Genomic DNA, 18938 nt, shown 5'->3' with positions numbered 1-18938 from the left:
AATTATTTTAAACACAATGGATGAGTCACTGATTAACTGATTTTCTTTAACGGCATCACTAATACACTCTTGCTTTCTAGGCCTCACAATCATGTTAAGACTACTAAGAGCTATATTTAGATAACCAGCCAAACACACATCAGAGAAATTATTTCCATCAGAAGGATTTATCCAGCCTTTTGAGAGAACGAAGGCCAATCACTTTCTTTCCACTGTAATTCTAAACACCCACCTCTGCAGGTTCCAATTATATCACTTTCCAATGTGGTGTGTCATGCATGAAACAAACATATTTTTAAATGTTTGTATAAATATTCCTTAGAAAATTTTTAAAATAAATAAGCTCCATGTCTTTTTAGGTTGGGATGCAAAACATGAAATCTGTTTTGCTTCTGAACACCAAAACCTACCTTCAAATTGCCAGAGATTAAAAACCTGTTATAAATATGGTAGTATAAACTACCATATCTTCAAGGATTCCAATGTTAAGGGATAGTTAATAATAGCAACAACATTGTTGGGACATGTAGCACAGGGTCAAAGACCGAAAAAGATTCTATACTACTGATATACCAGAAACCCAATCTTTAATACCTCTTATTGATAGTGTTGAAAGAACTCCTACAGAATTCTTGTAGAACTTAATCCAGTATCATTTTACCTCTACTCTGTCCATCCTAGAAATCTAATATGTTCACATGATTCTGCAACCACTCAACAAGAGAATGAATGATGACTAGGCTAAATGTTAGCGCTAATGAACAATCTGCAATTAACCTTGACCAGAAGAAACACTAGTGAAATACTAAGAGTAAATTTAAGTTACTAGTAAATACTAAGTTTTTAAAAAAATGTCCAACAAACATGGTACCTAATGTATTTTGTCATATGGCTGTAAGATTGTGACAACATATATCATTAAATTTGATCATTTAGGTAATACTAATAAATTACTATTACTCTTAATTTCGGATCATACATGCAGCTACATGCACACATATATCTGTTCCAATAACACATCATTCAGGAGAAGAGCTGGCATAGTCCCAGGCTTTCCTCTGAATTCTCATACTTTACCATGCATCAGAATCACTTGGGGAGGCCTTTGTTAATAGATTGCTGGTTCCCACCCCATAGTTTCTGATTCTCTAAGTCTGTGAAGGGGCCCAAGAATTTGCATTTCTAACAAATTCCCAGATGACGCTGATGGTCCAGGGACCACACTTTGGGAACCACTACTCTAAGTGAACTGTGATTCTCAGAAGCTACAGAAAGAGAGAAGGACAGAGAGAGAGACAGACAGACAGACAGAGTGGGGGGGGGGGGCATTGAGATTAAGCTAACAGGCAGTTCTGGGGAAAAAGGCAGAGGAGAAAAGTGAATTCAGATATTTCCCTCCTTCCTAATACCTGCCCTTTATCTTGCTGGTTAGCAAAGACTAAGGTATCAACAAAGGCTTCTCAAATGACAACTTACTTGGCCAAAACACAAACCTTTTCATGCTTAAAAGGCTAGACAGATTGTTCCTATTACAAGTTTTAGAAAAACAATATTGCCAGAAACTCTTCAGCCTTTCAATATCCCTAGGTGGGACTACTTTCAAGAAGACACTGAAGGGGCAGAGAACGCTAACTGATGAGTTTTCTATATTAAAAAAAAAAATTAATGTTCACCAGTAAAACATGGGCGAGCAATGATAATCAACAAGCAACTCCTACAACATGCAGAAACAATACTACAGAAACAATATGACTGTGTTTGGAATTTGTCAATCAAGGATTAAAATTTTATTTAAATGTAAGTTTTTTCTTTTTAAGTTACTGAGCCATATAAAGGAAAATATTAATTTTATTAGAATTTGAACAAATGCACAAAGAAAACATTTTAACAAAATAGTATGGTGGCATAAACAAAAAAGAAAACAGCCAAAGACGTGTAAAAGAAATAAAAGGTAGAAAATGTTAAATATCTCATGATCCAGTGTGGAAACATGAAGTCTAAACTTAAAAAACAAGGATTTTAAAAAAGCACAACCATAAAACAAAAAGTTAATGTTTGTGCTATCCTAACCAGACACATTCTTCAGCAAAACTTTAAAAGGCAGAGTTATATTTTACAGTATTTGATATCTTATTTCTGACTGTTTATGCAATTCAAATCTCACAGTTGAAAAAGTTGGTTTAAGCACTAAGAAATAAGTATTCTTCTAATTAAAATGACAGGTGGGGCAAAACAATTGATTAGTCTTTAACGCTGTATTTTTCAACTGTAATAAGGCCTTGATCCAACCAAGTCTTAAAGCAATTCAGAATTCTTTTGTAATGCCCAAGGAACGCCTCTGCCCTGCCCGACTGCCATACATGGGAATCAAGAACCTAGTTAATAGAGCATTCTCAGGGACAAATGTAGGAAGAGAAGACAAAATAGTTTTCAAGTTTTTTTTAGCAAAGTAACTTGTAACCATTTCAGACGACCAAATGCCACAAGTTACCTAAATTATTTAAGTACAAGTCTCCATCTTTGCAATTTATTTCTTAATACTGATATATTCATTTTTCTAAACTGACCATATCAGGTTAATAACAGTATAAATCAATTTGAAAACTATAATAAAATACCTCAAGAATAGTTCTTTGAATATCTTTGTTATATTTTGGTTTTACACAAAGATGCAATTCTTAACTTTTTTGGTAGAGAAGTCTATGGAATATTAACCTGGAAATGTTTTAAAGAGACTGTCAACCAGGACAGGTTTCTGCATTTCATGATTGTCATCTTACAAAGACAGCAAATGTCACATTTTTAAATGTCTTAAAACAACATAATTGTGATTTTTATAAACATCAAAAGGCAAAAATTTTAAACACTTGTGATAAAAAGTTAAGCCCTTTGCATTCTGAATATCTGAAATTTATTCACGGAACATGCCCAATTCAAACTTAAAATGAGGTATACAGTCGTCTCTCAGTATCTGCAGAAGATTGGTTCCAGGACCCCGCTACGGTCCCAAAAGTTACAGATGTTCAAGTCTCTTATATAAAATGGCATAGTATTTGCACATAACCTACGCATACTTCCCATATACTGTAAATCATCCCTAGATTATTTATAGTACCTAATGCAATGTAAATGCTATGTAAATAATAGTAAAATAATGTAAGTGCCATATAAATAGTTGAAGATGAGTGGCAAATTCAAGTTTTGCTTTTTGAAATTTCATGGAATTTTTTTTTCAAATATTTTCCATCCTTTGGTTGAATCCATGGATATGGAACCTGCAGATATGAAGGGCCAACTGTATTTTCTTCTCTCCAAGTACCAAATACCTAGCAAATATATAATACCATATACAGTTTCAAATTAAAGTAAATTCACAGGTTTTTTTTTTGTTGATTTTGCTTTAACCTGTCACATAACACACTGCCATGAGTCTCTGGATGTGGCATCTAACCAAAAAAAGCTGCATATGGTCAACTCTCTGTACGAGAGTTGTAAATATGTAAGGCGAAAACATTTTTGTGGACTATTTTTAAAACATGATAAATGGCATTATCAACATTACTCATGATTTTAAATATTATGTATATATTAGAGATCATCGACATATCAACAATTATATAAGGGGAGCACTAGAAAATAAAAACTTTATGATGGTCTTATGCAGTGTTTAAGCAATTGAATGTTTTCTGAATCTGAAAAGCCTATGATGTAAAAATTAGAATCAAAGTTTTGATTTTTGAATGCATAGGTTATAACCCATAGAAAATGAGGAATAAATTGTTTGGTCAGGATCTTGTTAGCTTAAGAAGCAAAAAATTTAAGAACCAAAATATGCACACCACTAAAAATACTAATTCTGAAAATTATGTAGCTAAAAATTAAATCACCCTGTCCAGCAAGTTCCAAAAAATTCACACATTTCAAACATTAAGGCAACTTTTTTTCCAACTAAACAGTACTTTATAAAAATATAGGTCACTTCAAAACATTATATACATAGTGACAATGAATTTAGCTAGTTGTAATCTTTAATACATTAATAAAGTGTCACATATTACCAAGAAATTATACTAGGTGCTTGCATGTATGTGCAAGTGGAATTACAGTTTTTAAAGTACAGGTTTTAAAACTGAGCGAAGTGAACGTCCTTCTTTAGTGAGTTCTCGTGTCACACACATACACGGCAATGGGATTGCTTCCTCCCGTTTCTCTACAATATTGTAACTGCATTTCTTCAAGTGGTCAGCCATGCTTAGGATGTCAGCAAATTTCCATTCATTGACAGAACAAAATGCAGTACTGAATCGCCATACCTAGAAGAAAATTCTACTTCAGATTTAAACAAGTCAATTTACAAGAATCAAAACATACTTCTTGCTCTAACTGCATACATTTCTAACTGTTAAGAGAAATATCTAATATAAAGTTTCAAGTAGTTAGCTACAAAACTGGAAGTAGTAATCCATTTGGATACAAATCTGTTTATCAAATATTTGTAAGATACATCATTTCTATGACATTATAACTTCAATAAATATAACCAAAAAGAAAATAAAAGACAAAACTCAACATTGAAAATCACATCCAACCTGGCTTACTTATTAAGCAATTTTTATAAAATATTCAGAGCTACTTCCTAAAATAATGCATATTGTACACCAGTCTTTCATCCTATCCAAATGTCTATATATATATATAGACCTACCCATAGTCTGGAGATATTGACAGTACAAGTGTTATTTTTTTCTCCAAGTTTTTCTCCCATTCCTATTACACCATATGAAGTATACTAAAAAATACTCTAGAATATTGTGCCAAGGTACTTTTTCTTTTCATTATTTATAAGTAGTAAACGCACTTAGTAATAACGAGGAACACAAGTGCTTCAATTTGTTCAACATGTTTCTGGAAATTTTTATAGAGCTTTTTGTAAAATGAATCATTTTTTAATTCCATATCATTGTAAAATACATTTCTGGGAAAAATATTTACATGCCATCCCTGTTCTGGTAAAAATAAGAACTACTTTCCCTTTTGCCCACTCAGCAGCTCCAAGCCCTGAAGCACCGTCACCTTATAGGTCCAGCAATGACTGTGGTGGCCCCCTCTCATCTTTACAATTTGAAAATATAAAGTTACCTGAACATAGGTAACAAGCATGAATACAGCAAGACAGGCCTAGGCACCCTAGCTAAGCTAATCAACAAGCAAATGTCTAGAGAACCCTGAACCCATGGCAAACAGCAGATACTCTAGAAAGCAGCTGTGAATTTGAGAGAAGCCCTCAGCACTCATTACAGCTTCTCAGAAAAGAATGCTACGAATTCTGGGGTGGCCAGATGCCTTCAAATTCTGAACACAATTATTTTTCAGCCAGCAATAGAATAGTTCAGCACATAAGGTACTTAATCGCTATACTTCTTAAGGTTATATCAATTACCCTGCATGGAGTCATTTCCCAGATGTCAGTGAAGGCCTGGAGAGTAGCTAACAATAGACATTATAGATTACAATTCCCCATAACCACAAAACTATACTAAGAATTGAGTTTTTGTTAAGCTTCACAGAATGAATTTGCTGAAAGATTCAACGGTGGCAGACAGCCTCCCTACTTCCACACAGTCAAAAGAGTCTGGTGAAACAAACTCAGGAAAAAATGGACGGCTCCCATCTCCTGATGACAAGCTTTCTTAGTAATGGGCCAATTTTGCATCCAAGTATACATCAAGTATTTACTTAGTGCCTGCTATATGGGAGGTGCTATGCTAAGCAATTAATATTTTGGTTCCCAGAGAGTCTCACTTCTCAATGAACTTAGTCTAATGAAAGAAACTGACAATTCGTCAGTGAATTTCCAAACAGCATGGTCAGTGCTTCAGTAGGGGTACATAGGGTAGGAGGTACATAATGGAACACCACAAGAACACAGAGCAGTGCACCTCCCTAAGGGCTTCAACGGGGTCGGAGTAGGCTTTCTTGACAATGTAAGATCTGAAGAGTAAGCAGGATATAGCGATGAGATGATGATCACAACCCCCAGAAATAGGTTCCCAGGGTCTGAATCCACCAACTGGACAAGTTACTTAACCTCTCTATACTTCAGTTTCTTCATCCATGAAATAGGGACAGTAGATTAAATACATTAACGAAAGTAAAGTACACACTGCCTAGAACATCTCAAGTGTTCAGATGTAGGTATCAGGGACAGTGTACTCAAACACCTTAAGGCAAGAAGAAAACATCAGACGACTGTAAATAAATTCCATGGTTGGAATATAAAGTGACAAAAGGAAACTGAAGAGGTAAGTGAGGACAAGATTATGAAAAGTCTTAAATGTTTCATTAAGGAGTCTGCCTCTACCCCAGGGCAATGGACGGACATTTAAAAAGTTTTCAAGCACTACAGCATAAGAACTGTATTTAAGAAATTATTTATCACTCTACCTCTTCTATAGAGAATATGCTGGAGAGGGACTCAGTTGGAAACAGAAACCCAGTAAGGAAGAGGCTACTGTAGTAACCCAGGAGAGAACTACAGGCCGGACTAATTAGGGAAACCGCAGTAGAAACGGTAAGCAAACCTGAGAGGTATGAAGGGAGACAACAGGACTTTGTGATTACCTGGATATGGAAATAAAGGGGGGGAAAAAAAGGGGTCAACCTTAACTCCCAAATTCCTAGTTTAGGCAGCTTCAGAGATGAAAATGCCATTTTCTGAGATTAAGAGGGGTAGAAAAGTGGAGTAGGTTGGACCTGTTGAGTTTGCTGAAGCTGTGACATAATCAAGTGCAGATGTCCAGTAGATGCTTGTATATAATGGACTGGAGTTCAGAGGAGAAAATGGCCAGGATATACACATGTAATTTGAATAAATGATGGCAATTTAAACTCCAAGAGTAGATGAGGTTTTCTGCAGCAATAAAATCCCCAGAAAATATTTTACCTCATAGGTCAATACTAGTGGGCAAGGACAAAAACGGGCCATGCTCTGAGTGTCTCATCCCAAATGGCAGAGAGACACCAAATCATGTAGAAAATGAAAATACACACATACCCACATATATGCAGCAAGTATGAAATTTTCTACATAAAATAATTAGTGTGCTCATTTACTGGTCAAAGCTTCAGGAGAACACAAAAGCAGATGCAGAATTCTGAAAAACTGGAGCAATAAGTGAAAAAAAGAGAAAACCTAAGGGTGGAAAAAACAAAGTAGCCAGAAATGTGAACCCTGTTCAACCAATGTGAAGTTTACCAAATTTTTTTCTACTTTATAAAATCAAAGTTTCATATTATAAATGTTCTAAAATGAAAAAACACCTTCAATCAAAGGTATCTGTAATGCCTTCTAGTTTCTATTGGATAGTACCTCAGACAGAAGCTGGCCAAAAGTAAGATATCACAGGAGGAAAATGGTGGAGCCAGGATTTGTTCCCAACCTCCAGCTCAAGCTTCCAATCTGCAACACTCCCTTGTACTGTACTAAACGCAGAGTCAACAATATCAAATTCTACTGCCCTTATCTCACCTCAGCCTAATACATTTCCACATCCATCCATTTACATTCTCTATACCCCAAATACTCCATTGGTCACTTACTAGTAGTAGATTTTTTTTCATGTCTCCTTATTTAAGTTCTACCTGTAATAACCAAGTTCTAAGAAAGAAATTGCTAAGAATGGACCAAAACTGCCAATTGCAAGCAGTAGAAAACCTTCTCCTTGCTTCCTCCTTTGTTCTATGGTGAAAATGTTTCAGACGGAGCCCAAATTGGAAGGTGGCTAACATGGACTCAAGCAAAGGGAGTTGTTACAGAAGAAGTAAACAGGTACAGAACCCCTCAACTGAAGAACTGGAAATGGCCTCTGTCATATGACATTAGAATCTAGTTCTAGGATGTCTGCAGTAAATATGTGATTATGACTAACAATTCTAACTATTCTTGCTTTTATTATCATCATAAAAAAGTCTGTCATCATACTGAATTATTAAGTTTTAAGGACGGTCAATTTTGCAACAAGGTTAATTTTATTAATTCAGCAACAACATTATTAAGTGCCTATTATATGTCAAATAAGGGACTGATACAATTAAATTAAACCAACCTTTTCTTTTATCTGCCATGATGAATTTCCTTCTGGATACTTCCTTTTCCCCCACTGCAGTATGACCATTCCACGAGACTGAAGAAGACTGCCACACACATCCCTCATTAACTTGGATACACATGAGAGCTGGCATAAACTGAAGCCATCAAGAAAGCCTGCAATATGTTGCAGGACTTCAAAAGGAAGACTACTTAGATGGTCACTATGTAATCCCAACACACAGTTTCTAGCAGGCTCTACTAACACTGTAGATACAGATGGCTGAACTCCAAATGACCTCAAATGGCGGTCATGTATAATCTTTGCTCCTTGTGTTGATGGACAAAACCTACGCTGAGAATAGGTACAACCATAATATGCTAAAGGACACCTCTGTTCCATCCAGCCATTGAGTCCAGCATGAATGTCACCATGCACGTTCTTAAAATGGGATGAAAATTCTTTTCTTCTGAATAACTGTCCACAAACAAATGTAAACATTGGACGCTGCTTGGGTTGGTACCTAGCGACACATTCCAATACTAAATCCAGCCCAAGTGTCTGAAAAGGACTTGGATTTGAAAGCTGAGGGTTGGCATGATCACAAGCTGAAGCTGAAGCTATTTCCCCAACCATTGTATTTGTAGCTAATATGGCAGACGGAAGTGAAAAGGTCTGCGTCCCAAAGTCGATGTGATAAACATCAACCATGCGACTATCAGATATACCCCTCCCACCTGGAGAATCTCCTAGACAAAACAGTAATGCTGCTGTGATTAGATCTATTCCTTGGAGACCCATTGGATCTTCTGCAACTTCCAAATCTGATGTATCTACTGCTTTATCTTCCTTTGGTTTAGACCAACACGAATTAGAAAGAAATTTGAATGAAGGAGGATGACTGAAAGATAAGACATCCACATTCCTTAGGTCCCCTAAGTCTACTTTTTTCCAACACAAGTCTTCATCATCATCTGGCATGAGGATATGCTGAACTGTGCCATTAGGCAAAGCATTAGGTGGTATTACTTCCCTAACTTGTGCTGCTACTGAAAGTGAACTAGAAGGTTCCGAAGGGCCATCTGATGCTACACATTCTCTATTTGTTAAGTTACTTTGTTTTGAGTCACTATGTAAATTCTGATTCTGCTCAATGACCTGTGTACATATATTTTCCAAAGGAAAGCCATTACAAAGAGCAGAAGTGCCATAAGAACTGGCATCCAAGTCACATAATAAATCACTTGAACCATTTTGTTCAGACCGGGCATTCTGACTTGTGTCATTATGGTCAATCCCACCTACTGCTCCTATCTCATCCTCATAAAGATGGTCCTGGTCTTTCAAGTTTCTGTTCTGTAAGCTTTCTCTGGCATTTTCTTCTTCTTTCATTTCATTTGCAGAAGCACACAGACTCGTACTTAACATGCCAACGTCTCTTGTGGCGGTATTCAGGATATCTAAAGCAACAGCCAAACTTCTGGTTGTTTCAACAGTAGCTTGATAAAGTGCACCATAAGAGTCTTCATCAACAGACACCAAACCATTAGTATGTGGTATTTCTGGGACACTTGATTTAACTGAGATCTGTTCTCTAGGTTCTGATACTTTATCAGTTGCTTTTGACATCATGGTGGCTACTTTGAGAGACTCTAAGAGCATCCTTTGGTCTTGAAGGGCCAAGGCCATATCTAATTGTGCCACTTCATCAACATCTCTGCTTAGATTTTCATATGATTTCCGGTCTGCATAACTAACTGGCCATCGGTTCCACTCCATAGTACAGCACACCACACTTGCAGGACACATTTCTAGATGTTCGGCAACTTTATTTCGAGCCATTGTAAATGGACATCCAAAGTCACTATTTAAGCAAGGCACTCGTTCCAATGGACATAAAAGTCGATGCTCATCAGCTTTACAAGAATGGAAAACTGCTCCACAAACCAATGGACAACCTATCAAGTCACAGGAGATCCCAGGCTCTGGTCTGGTCATACACCGTCTACTGACACAATTCACGCAGTGCGAGTGCTGCAGCTCCTCCTCCATAATGGCCAGTCCAGCTCTAGTTATTGAGATGGAAAAGAAATAAGAAGTTAGGCAAAAAGTGGTCGCTTTTTAAAAATTGTTTTAAGAAAGAAAATCAAATCATGAAGGTATATTGGCTTATATGAGGATGAAATATATAAAATAAACATTTAACAAGTTTATTTGACATATAATCAATCCATCTTGAAACAGCTTAAGCACTTCAATTCAAGAAGCAAGTCAAAAGTTCATTTTTATATACCATATAACAATCTGCCCAACAGGCCAAACATTTCAAAATATAATACTTAAATTCTAGTATATTGTGTAGTAGATAAATTAATGCCAAAAACCAGTTAATGAATATTTACCTTTTAGATTTCAGAGAATGCTTTAGCTTTTACCTTTTTAATTTTAACTAAACTGATTATGATGTACCCCACAGTGCAGAGACCTCATCATATTCCTAAAAGAGAATAATCTGAATTTCATGAATATACTTAACTAAAACCTGATTAGATGTTTTCTTTAATATTCCCTCCAAATACATAAATTCATGTAAGATTTCATCTATTGACCTCTCTTTCTACCTATGCCTTAATAAATTCTACAACAAATAGAGAGTAAGCCTTAATTAAAACAAAGAGGGCATTTATCCAAAAAATATAAGTTCTAGCTCCACTTCTGTGGCAGTGGGCAAATCACTTACTTCTGAGGGCCACAGTTTCCATTCATTCATCCAACACCTATTTATTGTTTAACTGCCATGTACCAGACCCTGTGCTTGGTACGGCAACGTGAAGATTAGAAGACATGGTGCCTCCTCTCAAGGAGTCTCAGCAGGAGGTCAGAGATGAAAGTAAAATCATGTCACATTTTTATATGATCAATATGACAGAGAAAATCAGTATGGGTGGGGGGTAGAGAAGAATTCACAGTAGTCTTGAAAGATGAGAAGTCTTAAGTACAGGAGGGTAGGGTTAGAAAGGAAGAGAGGCATTCAATGCTGAAGTAACAGCACATGCAAATACAGAAAAGCAAGAATTCGCAAAACATGTTGAGGGAACCTCAAGTTTCCCAGTATTGCTGGATCACAAGGTGAAATGCAAAGCAGCTGTGAGAGATGAGGTGAGACAGGAATAAGAAAAGTTATGGAAAGTGTGTTATATGCTACTCTAAGGAGTTCAGACTTTAAGTAGTTAGAAACCACTGAGGATTTTAAGCAGAGAAATAGTATCCATAAAACAACATGAGAGGATTACAGATAACTAATGTTCTTTCCTGCTTTTAGCAAGAAAAATTTTATACAAAAAAGAGAAAGTGTTGGCACAATGCACTGATTTACTTATAATTACTTAGCCTATTCAATGTCTTATTTCTATAATCTTCAACTTCTTTATTGGCTTGCTCCTATTAGCAGCAAAAACTTAAAAGACTATTTCATCTTTAAAAACATATATAATAAAGCAATATCCCCCTTTTGCTGTTTTTTTTCCTATACGGTCAAGCTTTCAAAAGAAAAACAACAAACAAACCCTGTTAACTTCCCATATACTCTTCAGCCTTCTAATGTGGCTTTACTTTTACCACCACTCATTAAAACCGCTCTATCAAGATCCTCAATGCTAAATCCAAAGGGCATTTTTTCCAGACATCTTCCTTAGCCATTATATCATTTTGTTGACTAATTCCTCCTTTCTGAACTACTATCTTTCTTTAGTTTTTATGGTCTCACGTTTCCCTGGTTTTCCCCCTACCTCTTTGGTTATTCCTTAATCTTTTCTTCTAAAATATTACTCTTCTTCAGGGATCCATGTCATTTCTGGTTCATTCTATACATTCTCCCAGGGTGCTCTCAATTTCTCAAAAGCTTCAATTACCACTTATATGCTAAAAACTCATCTACACCTCCTGCCCAGATCCCTCTTCCAAACTTCAGGTCTCTACAGCTACTTATTTATTATATATCTCTACGTGTATATGGCACAGGCAACTCACCTCAAAATTTTCCAAATTAAATTAATAATAATTTTCTGGATAAGAAGCCGATTCTTAGCCTATTTTCTTCACTTTAGTGCATAAAAGCTTGCTAGTTCTCTCACATATTCTCTTCCATAAATTCTATCTTACTTGTAGGTGGCTAATGTAAACTAATTATTCCCCAAATTGCTATTTCTTTTTCCCCAGTCCAGGCTTGATTTTCCTCAAACTCAAACAGCAGAAGTCTATTATTGACAGAGCTTTGTTGATTAAGTAGAAAAGTTCTGAGTTGATATTATGGTGCAAACTGAAGCCAGGGACAGAAAAAAACAAGGTACACATTTAACAACAAAACTACATTTTAAAACTGTGTTTAAAAATTACAAATGAGTTAAATACTTCTTAATGTTTATCCCTATAAATTTTAAAGCTAAAGACAGAACCTATAAATTGAAGATAGACATGCTGAAAAGGGTCAAAATAGAAGAAATGACAGACTAATGATGACATTTGTAAGTTAAGCAAAGAGAAACTTTAATAAGAATTAAGACAAATTTTACTGGGTGATCAGATTGTGAAAACGGCTGTAGCTTTCTTATTTTACAACAACTAGACTGAGTTCATCTCACGTGCTGAAGGTTATAAACGTGATTGTTACTAAGAGAGAAACCTAAAAACACAAGCAGTTCCAACAGAAGTGACCAAGGCTCTCAGAACTAGTAGGAACACCTTATGTTACATGCATATCACATGATCATACCAGGCAGAACACATCTCAAAACATCGCTTAATTCAAAAGTGTTTAAAATAGCAACTGTTACAAACAACTGAGTTAAATGCAAAACAGCAACAATTTTGAAAGGTAAATAGAAGTAGAGGGCTCTCAAGATTCAAAATAAATACCCTCTTCCACACTATTCCCCCTCTGAATAAAAGAAATGACTAAAAAATAATAATAATAAAAATAAAAGCATCCACAGCAATGAGTCCACAACATTTATTATTTACTGAAGTAGACTTTAAGGAAAAGGGAACACTATGTACCTACTTTATCCTTCTTTGTAGAATCATGTCAATGTCACTTAGTCCTCATAACAACCCAGAGAAAACTGAGGTACAGAGAGGGTAAGTGACTTACCCAAGGTCATCTACCTAGTAAGTGGCAGAGCTAGGACTGAAATCTATATCTCATCAATACATATGGACGATAACAGATATGCTTACTTATAAAGTTTAAGAAAATAAGACAGCACTTCAGTAACTTGGTGATCCAGTTTTAAGATGGTATTTGAGGAATGGAGGTTACACAACTTTGCTTGTAGTTTATTCCAACACTTAATCACCCTTGTGGTCAAGAAAGTCTTTTTGGTCCTTTCTAATTATAATAGCACATTACTTTGCTTTGAACATAAGTGTTTTAAATTATTTTTAAAATAACTTACATTTATAATGCTCAGTATAAACATATGAAATAGTACAAATTTAACCATTCTCAAAACCGCTATACAAAGAAGGAATCAAGTTTTAAGTCCATTTTACAATTAAATATATTAAGAAATAAGTCTTTTTTAAATGCAGTAGACAATACCCAAAAAGTATTCTGGGGTACTGTTTCAGAATTTAAAAGTTCCAGATCCACCCTCTTTCAAGATCGCTATTATCAAATTAAATATGCCTCCAAAAAGTATTGCACAATTGCTCACAAATCCTATGAAACGGGTTTAAAATGTCAATCCCTGATTTATCAGCTGAACAGTGACACAGCACGTCCAGTAGAAAACTTGTTGCTAAAGCTGAGGCTTCAAGTTCAAGATGAGCTTAATTTAAAACTCCTCAGTACTAATTTTTTTTAAAAAAAACTCTCTTGAAAAAGAATCTTAACGTTCCAAATAACATATCTATTTACACTTAAAGTTGAATGACTGGAAAAAGTTTCATTAGACTAGAAAATACTGTAAAAGATTAAATGCTTTACAATAGTTTCAATTTTCTCTAACAGAAATTCTAGGCCAACTCATATAATCTGTGGCTGACAAGCAATCCATAAAAACAATTTAAGGCATGGCATTTTCACATACAATGAAATGAGACTTTGTCATTTAAGGCTATTTCTAGACAGAAAGATATTGCCCTCAAAAAAGAATTCCTTTATTTTTCCAAATTCATTACAATACATAAGGCGATAAATAAATAAAGCACTGCAAATCAGCACGATTTTAAATATGCTAAATCAAGTCACCCAAATATTCAACACAGCTTGCTCAGGCTGTTCTTAATGTCTGCCTCTGCCTCCAAGAGACAGACAGACACACACACACATACACACTCCTTTCCTTCCCCAACTGTTACCTCAAATCTTTATCAGCTTAAATGTCACTTTTCCACATACCCAAAGGCAAGGTATGGTATGGATTCCGTATTATACTTATGTGCTCATTACACACTGCATTTTTCCTTGGTAATACGAGTCATAACTTGAAGTAAATCATTACCCTGTTTAATGTCTATCTCCACGGGAAAACTATAAGCTCCACAAAGGAGGCACCATCTCCGTCTCATTCATTCCTTTGTTCCCTGTATTCAAAACTGTGCCTCAATTAGAGCCTCACTTATCGAAAAAACATGAATAAATGAAATTATTATAATACAAGAAATAACCAGATGGATTCCAAAACAATTCTTGACTTCATGGAAAACTACGTACTTCACAAAAAGATACCTTATAAATCTAGAATTAGTCAACCAGATTGAGTCAAAATTACCTCATTGTACCAGCTATAAAAAGTCAAAAGTACTCAAACATTTACTGAGTATCTAGGTGATATGTTCCAGGCATTTTATATGAAATAAGCTAAACTGTCCATCAAAAAAAACAAATCAAAGGGAAAAGTAAATCAAGTAAAATTAATTTCAATATTCCATTGTTTTAAAATCTTAAAAAATAATAGTAATAAAAGGCACAAAAGGAAACATCTACCTGTATATTGTTGCACTATTTAAATTCCTTAATCAACCCTTCAGTCTCGTTACAGGTTACTGACTATAGAGGCATTAGATTCAAAAAGAAAAGCAGAGGTGGAGGTGTCTGCACGTGTGCAGCTGCCTGAGTACATAGAGGGTGAGGAAAGGAAGCTCAGAAAAGGAAGTGGCGTCAGCCTACTTCCTTAATATTACAATTAATATGATATTAGATAAAAAAGAGTTCCACTGAGACAATAAAATGTTGCTTCAATGTAAGGCTGAAATGGAACTATAGACAGACTTGTTCAATTAGTTAACCATAATCACAAGTAGGTCTATGACTGAAACTTCATACTTAGCAATCACTTTTAATTCCTCCAGAGCAAGTCTCATCCTTCTTGTATAGTTGGAGGTGCTACTGCATAGTAAATACAAACATTTGCTGGCTGATTAACGGATCAGGTGCACTCAGTTTTAAAAACCATAATAAGTCTACCACCTCAGTTGGACGTTTTATTTCATTGGTTTAAAAAAGGGGGGTGAGGTGCCTAGACAAGATTGAAAACCCAAGATCATTAAACTCCCAACTCAAAGCAGTGCCCTACTGCTGAGTCCAAAATGGCTAAATTGGTTACACTGTATACATTCTTTTATTAAATTTTGGTTCTGACTTTTTATTTACAGAATGATGACCTAATTATATGGAATTTTGTTTTCAACTTTTCACCCTTCCATTTATGATATAATCACAACATACCTCCTCCATTTCTAAATATGGACATGGGTAGCTTATTCCAAAGTGGAAGTCCTAACTATGTGCAATTGTTCTCCACTAAATAAGCAAACAAAATTACTGCAGACTTACATCAGAAATTACAATAACATATATTAATAAATATTTAATATTCATACCAGAAGCTATTTGAGCTGAGACTCAGATAAAAATAATCCACCCAAATGATGGAACTCAGCTTATTAAAAGGGGCAGCATGGCACAGGGGAATATGGGCTTCCAAGGAATCTCAGCTTTGTGACCTTGAGGCAATTACTGTGCTGTGAAAACAACCTCGTACTCCACAAAAGTCGGCTATAGTATGCGTGTGTCCAGTAAGATACAAACACGCATTCCTCAGCAAACGGACGCACCCCGCTTTACACAACCGCCCCATCCGCACGCACAAACCGTTACGTACAATCATTTTTACATCAGGTCATTTATACTTCGGAAGCTGATTAAAAGCAATCATATGAGGAACTACCTGATGCTAACATTACCCACTCTTAAGAAAAAGACATAATACCCTTTTTGTAAAAGATTTTCACAGACTGGGTTGTAATTAAGAGATGCTCATCTGTATTTAACTATCTAGCTATCTACAGTGTAAAAACCACCAGTCCAAGGTCAATCCCACCTATTTCATCAAAATAAATTTGAAATTAAATAATATTTTATACAGCCTTTTGACTGAAGACTTTAATATTGATGAATTCTACAAATACAATGTCATTCCACAGCATGGTAGTCATGGTAACCTAGTTAAAAGATTTATCAAAAACCATATAGAATAGCATAAGGCTGATGCCATTAAAAGTCACATTTCAGTAATATATCAAACAGTAAACACATTAAAAAAGGCCTATTTTGGTGACCTTAAAGCACCTCTCTAACTATACACATTATCTCAAAATACGTATTATTTTTCTTCAACAGCATATTTTATTAGGACACTTTGTATATATTTTTTAAAGTCTCCAATGCTAACCATAGAGAAATACTGGATTGAAATTAAATACCCAGTACACTTGCAATGCATAAAACTTTGCTATATCGGAAACTTCAGTTCTCTGGTAACACTCACAAAACTCCACCCACTAACATTTCCAGAATCACACACCAAAAAAAAGCTATGTCACCGCATTAAACTACCAGATAAAAACAAACTGACAATTTAAAAAGTTAGCAAAACACCATATTATCCCCAATTAAACTTCTGTAGTAAGAAACAGTGACTAAGCATAAAGAACAGTGATTCAGCGAAAACTGCATACTGAAAAACTGAACCCTTAGAAAAACCCTCATCTTACATTTTATGCTACTCTTTTCCCTTTTGCCCGTCAACAACTTTGGAAAAGCTTAATAAATATGAGCAAATGCAAAATTCTGTTAATATAATTTACTAGGTCTCTAAACGACACAAAACTGTATTGAAATGTAGCAAATAGAAATGAAAAGCTAAGAAAGCTTGGGGTTTTTGTATTTAAAGTTTTAAGTCAATCTACACTGATACCAGCATGCCCATAAATAACTTCATCTTGGATCCCAGTCAAGAAAGTAATTTTGGAATAAAAGGTCAATTCCTTCCCAAGCATCTTTTATCCGAGACTTACGACATGGCTCAGAAAGAAAAACAAGACACAGGGAGAGGGGAATGGAGTACCAGAACCATGGTAAACAACACGCTGTTCTGTCTCTATTCTCTAAATACAGGTGTAAAAAACGTACTCAAAGGAGATTAAATTCAACGTGCACTCTATGGCCCCCTTCCAAGCAGTGCACTTCCACGACACAGGACACAAATAACTTGGAAACGGTCACACGCCTCAGATCTATAAAATCAGGACGTTTCTCTTTAATAGGGGCTGAGGCTAAGACTAAGATCCTCTCACTTCCATGAATGGAAAAGTTACCAACTTCACTCATCCCGGGGAGACAGTTGATGATGCCTCCCAGTCTTACTTTAACCCGTCTGTCCCCAAACAAAGCAAGTTTCTAAAGGGCAAAAGGAAAGAGAAGCCAGGTTTTCGAGGTTCCTGTGGCTCCCTAAGTTTAACTCCGGCTTCACCCCTCCCCAACACACAGACACGCGAGCCCGGGTGGCACGGGGGTCGGCCCTCGGGGCCTGGGTCGCCATTTGCTGGAGGCCTCCACGGCGGGCCGGGCAGCGGGCTGGGCGCGGACGCCCACGCCGCCGACTTCCTCTCGGCGCCCGGACGGGGCCGCGTTTACTCCGCCCCAGGCCCGGCCCGCCGGCCCCACGGCCGCCTGCGCCCCGGCCGCGGGCCTCGCACTGCCCGGCCACCGCCCCCGGCCGCGGCGCCGGCCTCCCGGGCAGGCCTCCCCGACACTCACCGGCCGGCCCGGCCGAACCGCGGCCCAGACCCTGGCTGCCCTGGCCGCCGTGCCCGGCTGCTCCCCGCTGTCCCGGCGCCGCTCCGCGCCCCACACCCCCGTGCAACCCGCCTCCTCCTCGCCTCTCTGCCCAGCCGGGCCGCCGCCTTTTCCCTCCCCCGTCTTCCTCCTCCTCCTCCTGCAGCTCCTCGGCCTGCTCTCCCGGTGGTGGTCCTCCCCACCCGCCCCACCCCGCCCAGCTCTGCCCCGCCCACCCGGCCGGGCCCCGGGGCCCGTGGCAAGCCGGGCGGAGACGCGCACGCCGAGCCCGAAGGAGACGCTCACGCCGAGCTCGGCGGGGACGCGCACGCCGCCCACCGACACTCCCCCGCCTCCCCGGAAGGGCCGTGACCGAGAGTCGGGTCCAGAGAAGTGTGGCCTCCGCGCCTCCCCGTCGGGGGTTCCCACCGGACCCCACGTGGCTCCTGCCCAGCAGGTCTACCAAATCCTGTTCGATTTTAGGATGCTGTATTCCTGAAAAGAATCCTAGACAACGTAGTTTTGGAAATGAGGAGAACAGGCCCAAGAAGAGTGACTTGTTTAACTCCCTAAATGGTAGGAGAAGTAGCCCAAATCCCTTAACTCTGGGTGCATCGGTCTTCCCATTAGGTCACATTTAGGAAAAAACGGGGCAGCTCTCCTTGAATCTTTGATGATCAGGCCTTCCTGCCGGCTTACCAAAAGTTCCCTAGTCCTGTGACTTAGTGCCC

General features: G+C 37.5%; 1 protein-coding gene across 3 annotated transcripts; it reads right to left on the bottom strand.

Moving 5' to 3' along the window:
• Nucleotides 1-1908: 1908 nt before the first annotated feature.
• Nucleotides 1909-18331, bottom strand: FBXO30 (F-box protein 30). Of its 3 annotated transcripts, none has more exons than XM_059941051.1 (3): nucleotides 18190-18331; nucleotides 8106-10155; nucleotides 1909-4313 (listed from the first exon to the last, which is right to left on the bottom strand). In XM_059941051.1, exons 2-3 carry the CDS (start codon nucleotides 10137-10139, stop codon nucleotides 4110-4112), a joined length of 2238 nt encoding a protein of 745 aa, XP_059797034.1. In that variant the 5' UTR covers nucleotides 10140-10155; nucleotides 18190-18331; the 3' UTR covers nucleotides 1909-4109. The 3 variants fall into 3 exon arrangements, with proteins under 3 accessions (XP_059797034.1, XP_059797036.1, XP_059797035.1); XM_059941053.1 differs by lacking the exon at nucleotides 18190-18331 and adding an exon at nucleotides 13323-13948; XM_059941052.1 differs by lacking the exon at nucleotides 18190-18331 and adding an exon at nucleotides 12117-12405.
• Nucleotides 18332-18938: the final 607 nt, after the last annotated feature.

Source organism: Balaenoptera ricei, chromosome 12 (assembly GCF_028023285.1).
Source record: "Balaenoptera ricei isolate mBalRic1 chromosome 12, mBalRic1.hap2, whole genome shotgun sequence".
NCBI lineage: Eukaryota > Metazoa > Chordata > Mammalia > Artiodactyla > Balaenopteridae > Balaenoptera > Balaenoptera ricei.
This window is presented reverse-complemented; position numbering and strand designations above follow the sequence as displayed.

Coding starts and splice junctions, on each gene's coding strand:
- FBXO30 (XM_059941051.1), bottom strand. CDS start 10,139: ATGGAGGAGGAGCTGCAGCACTCGCACTGCGTGAATTGTGTCAGTAGA. Junction 4,314..8,105: donor CATGGCAGATAAAAGAAAAG/GTTGGTTTAATT, acceptor ATTTTCTTCTAG/GTATGGCGATTCAGTACTGC.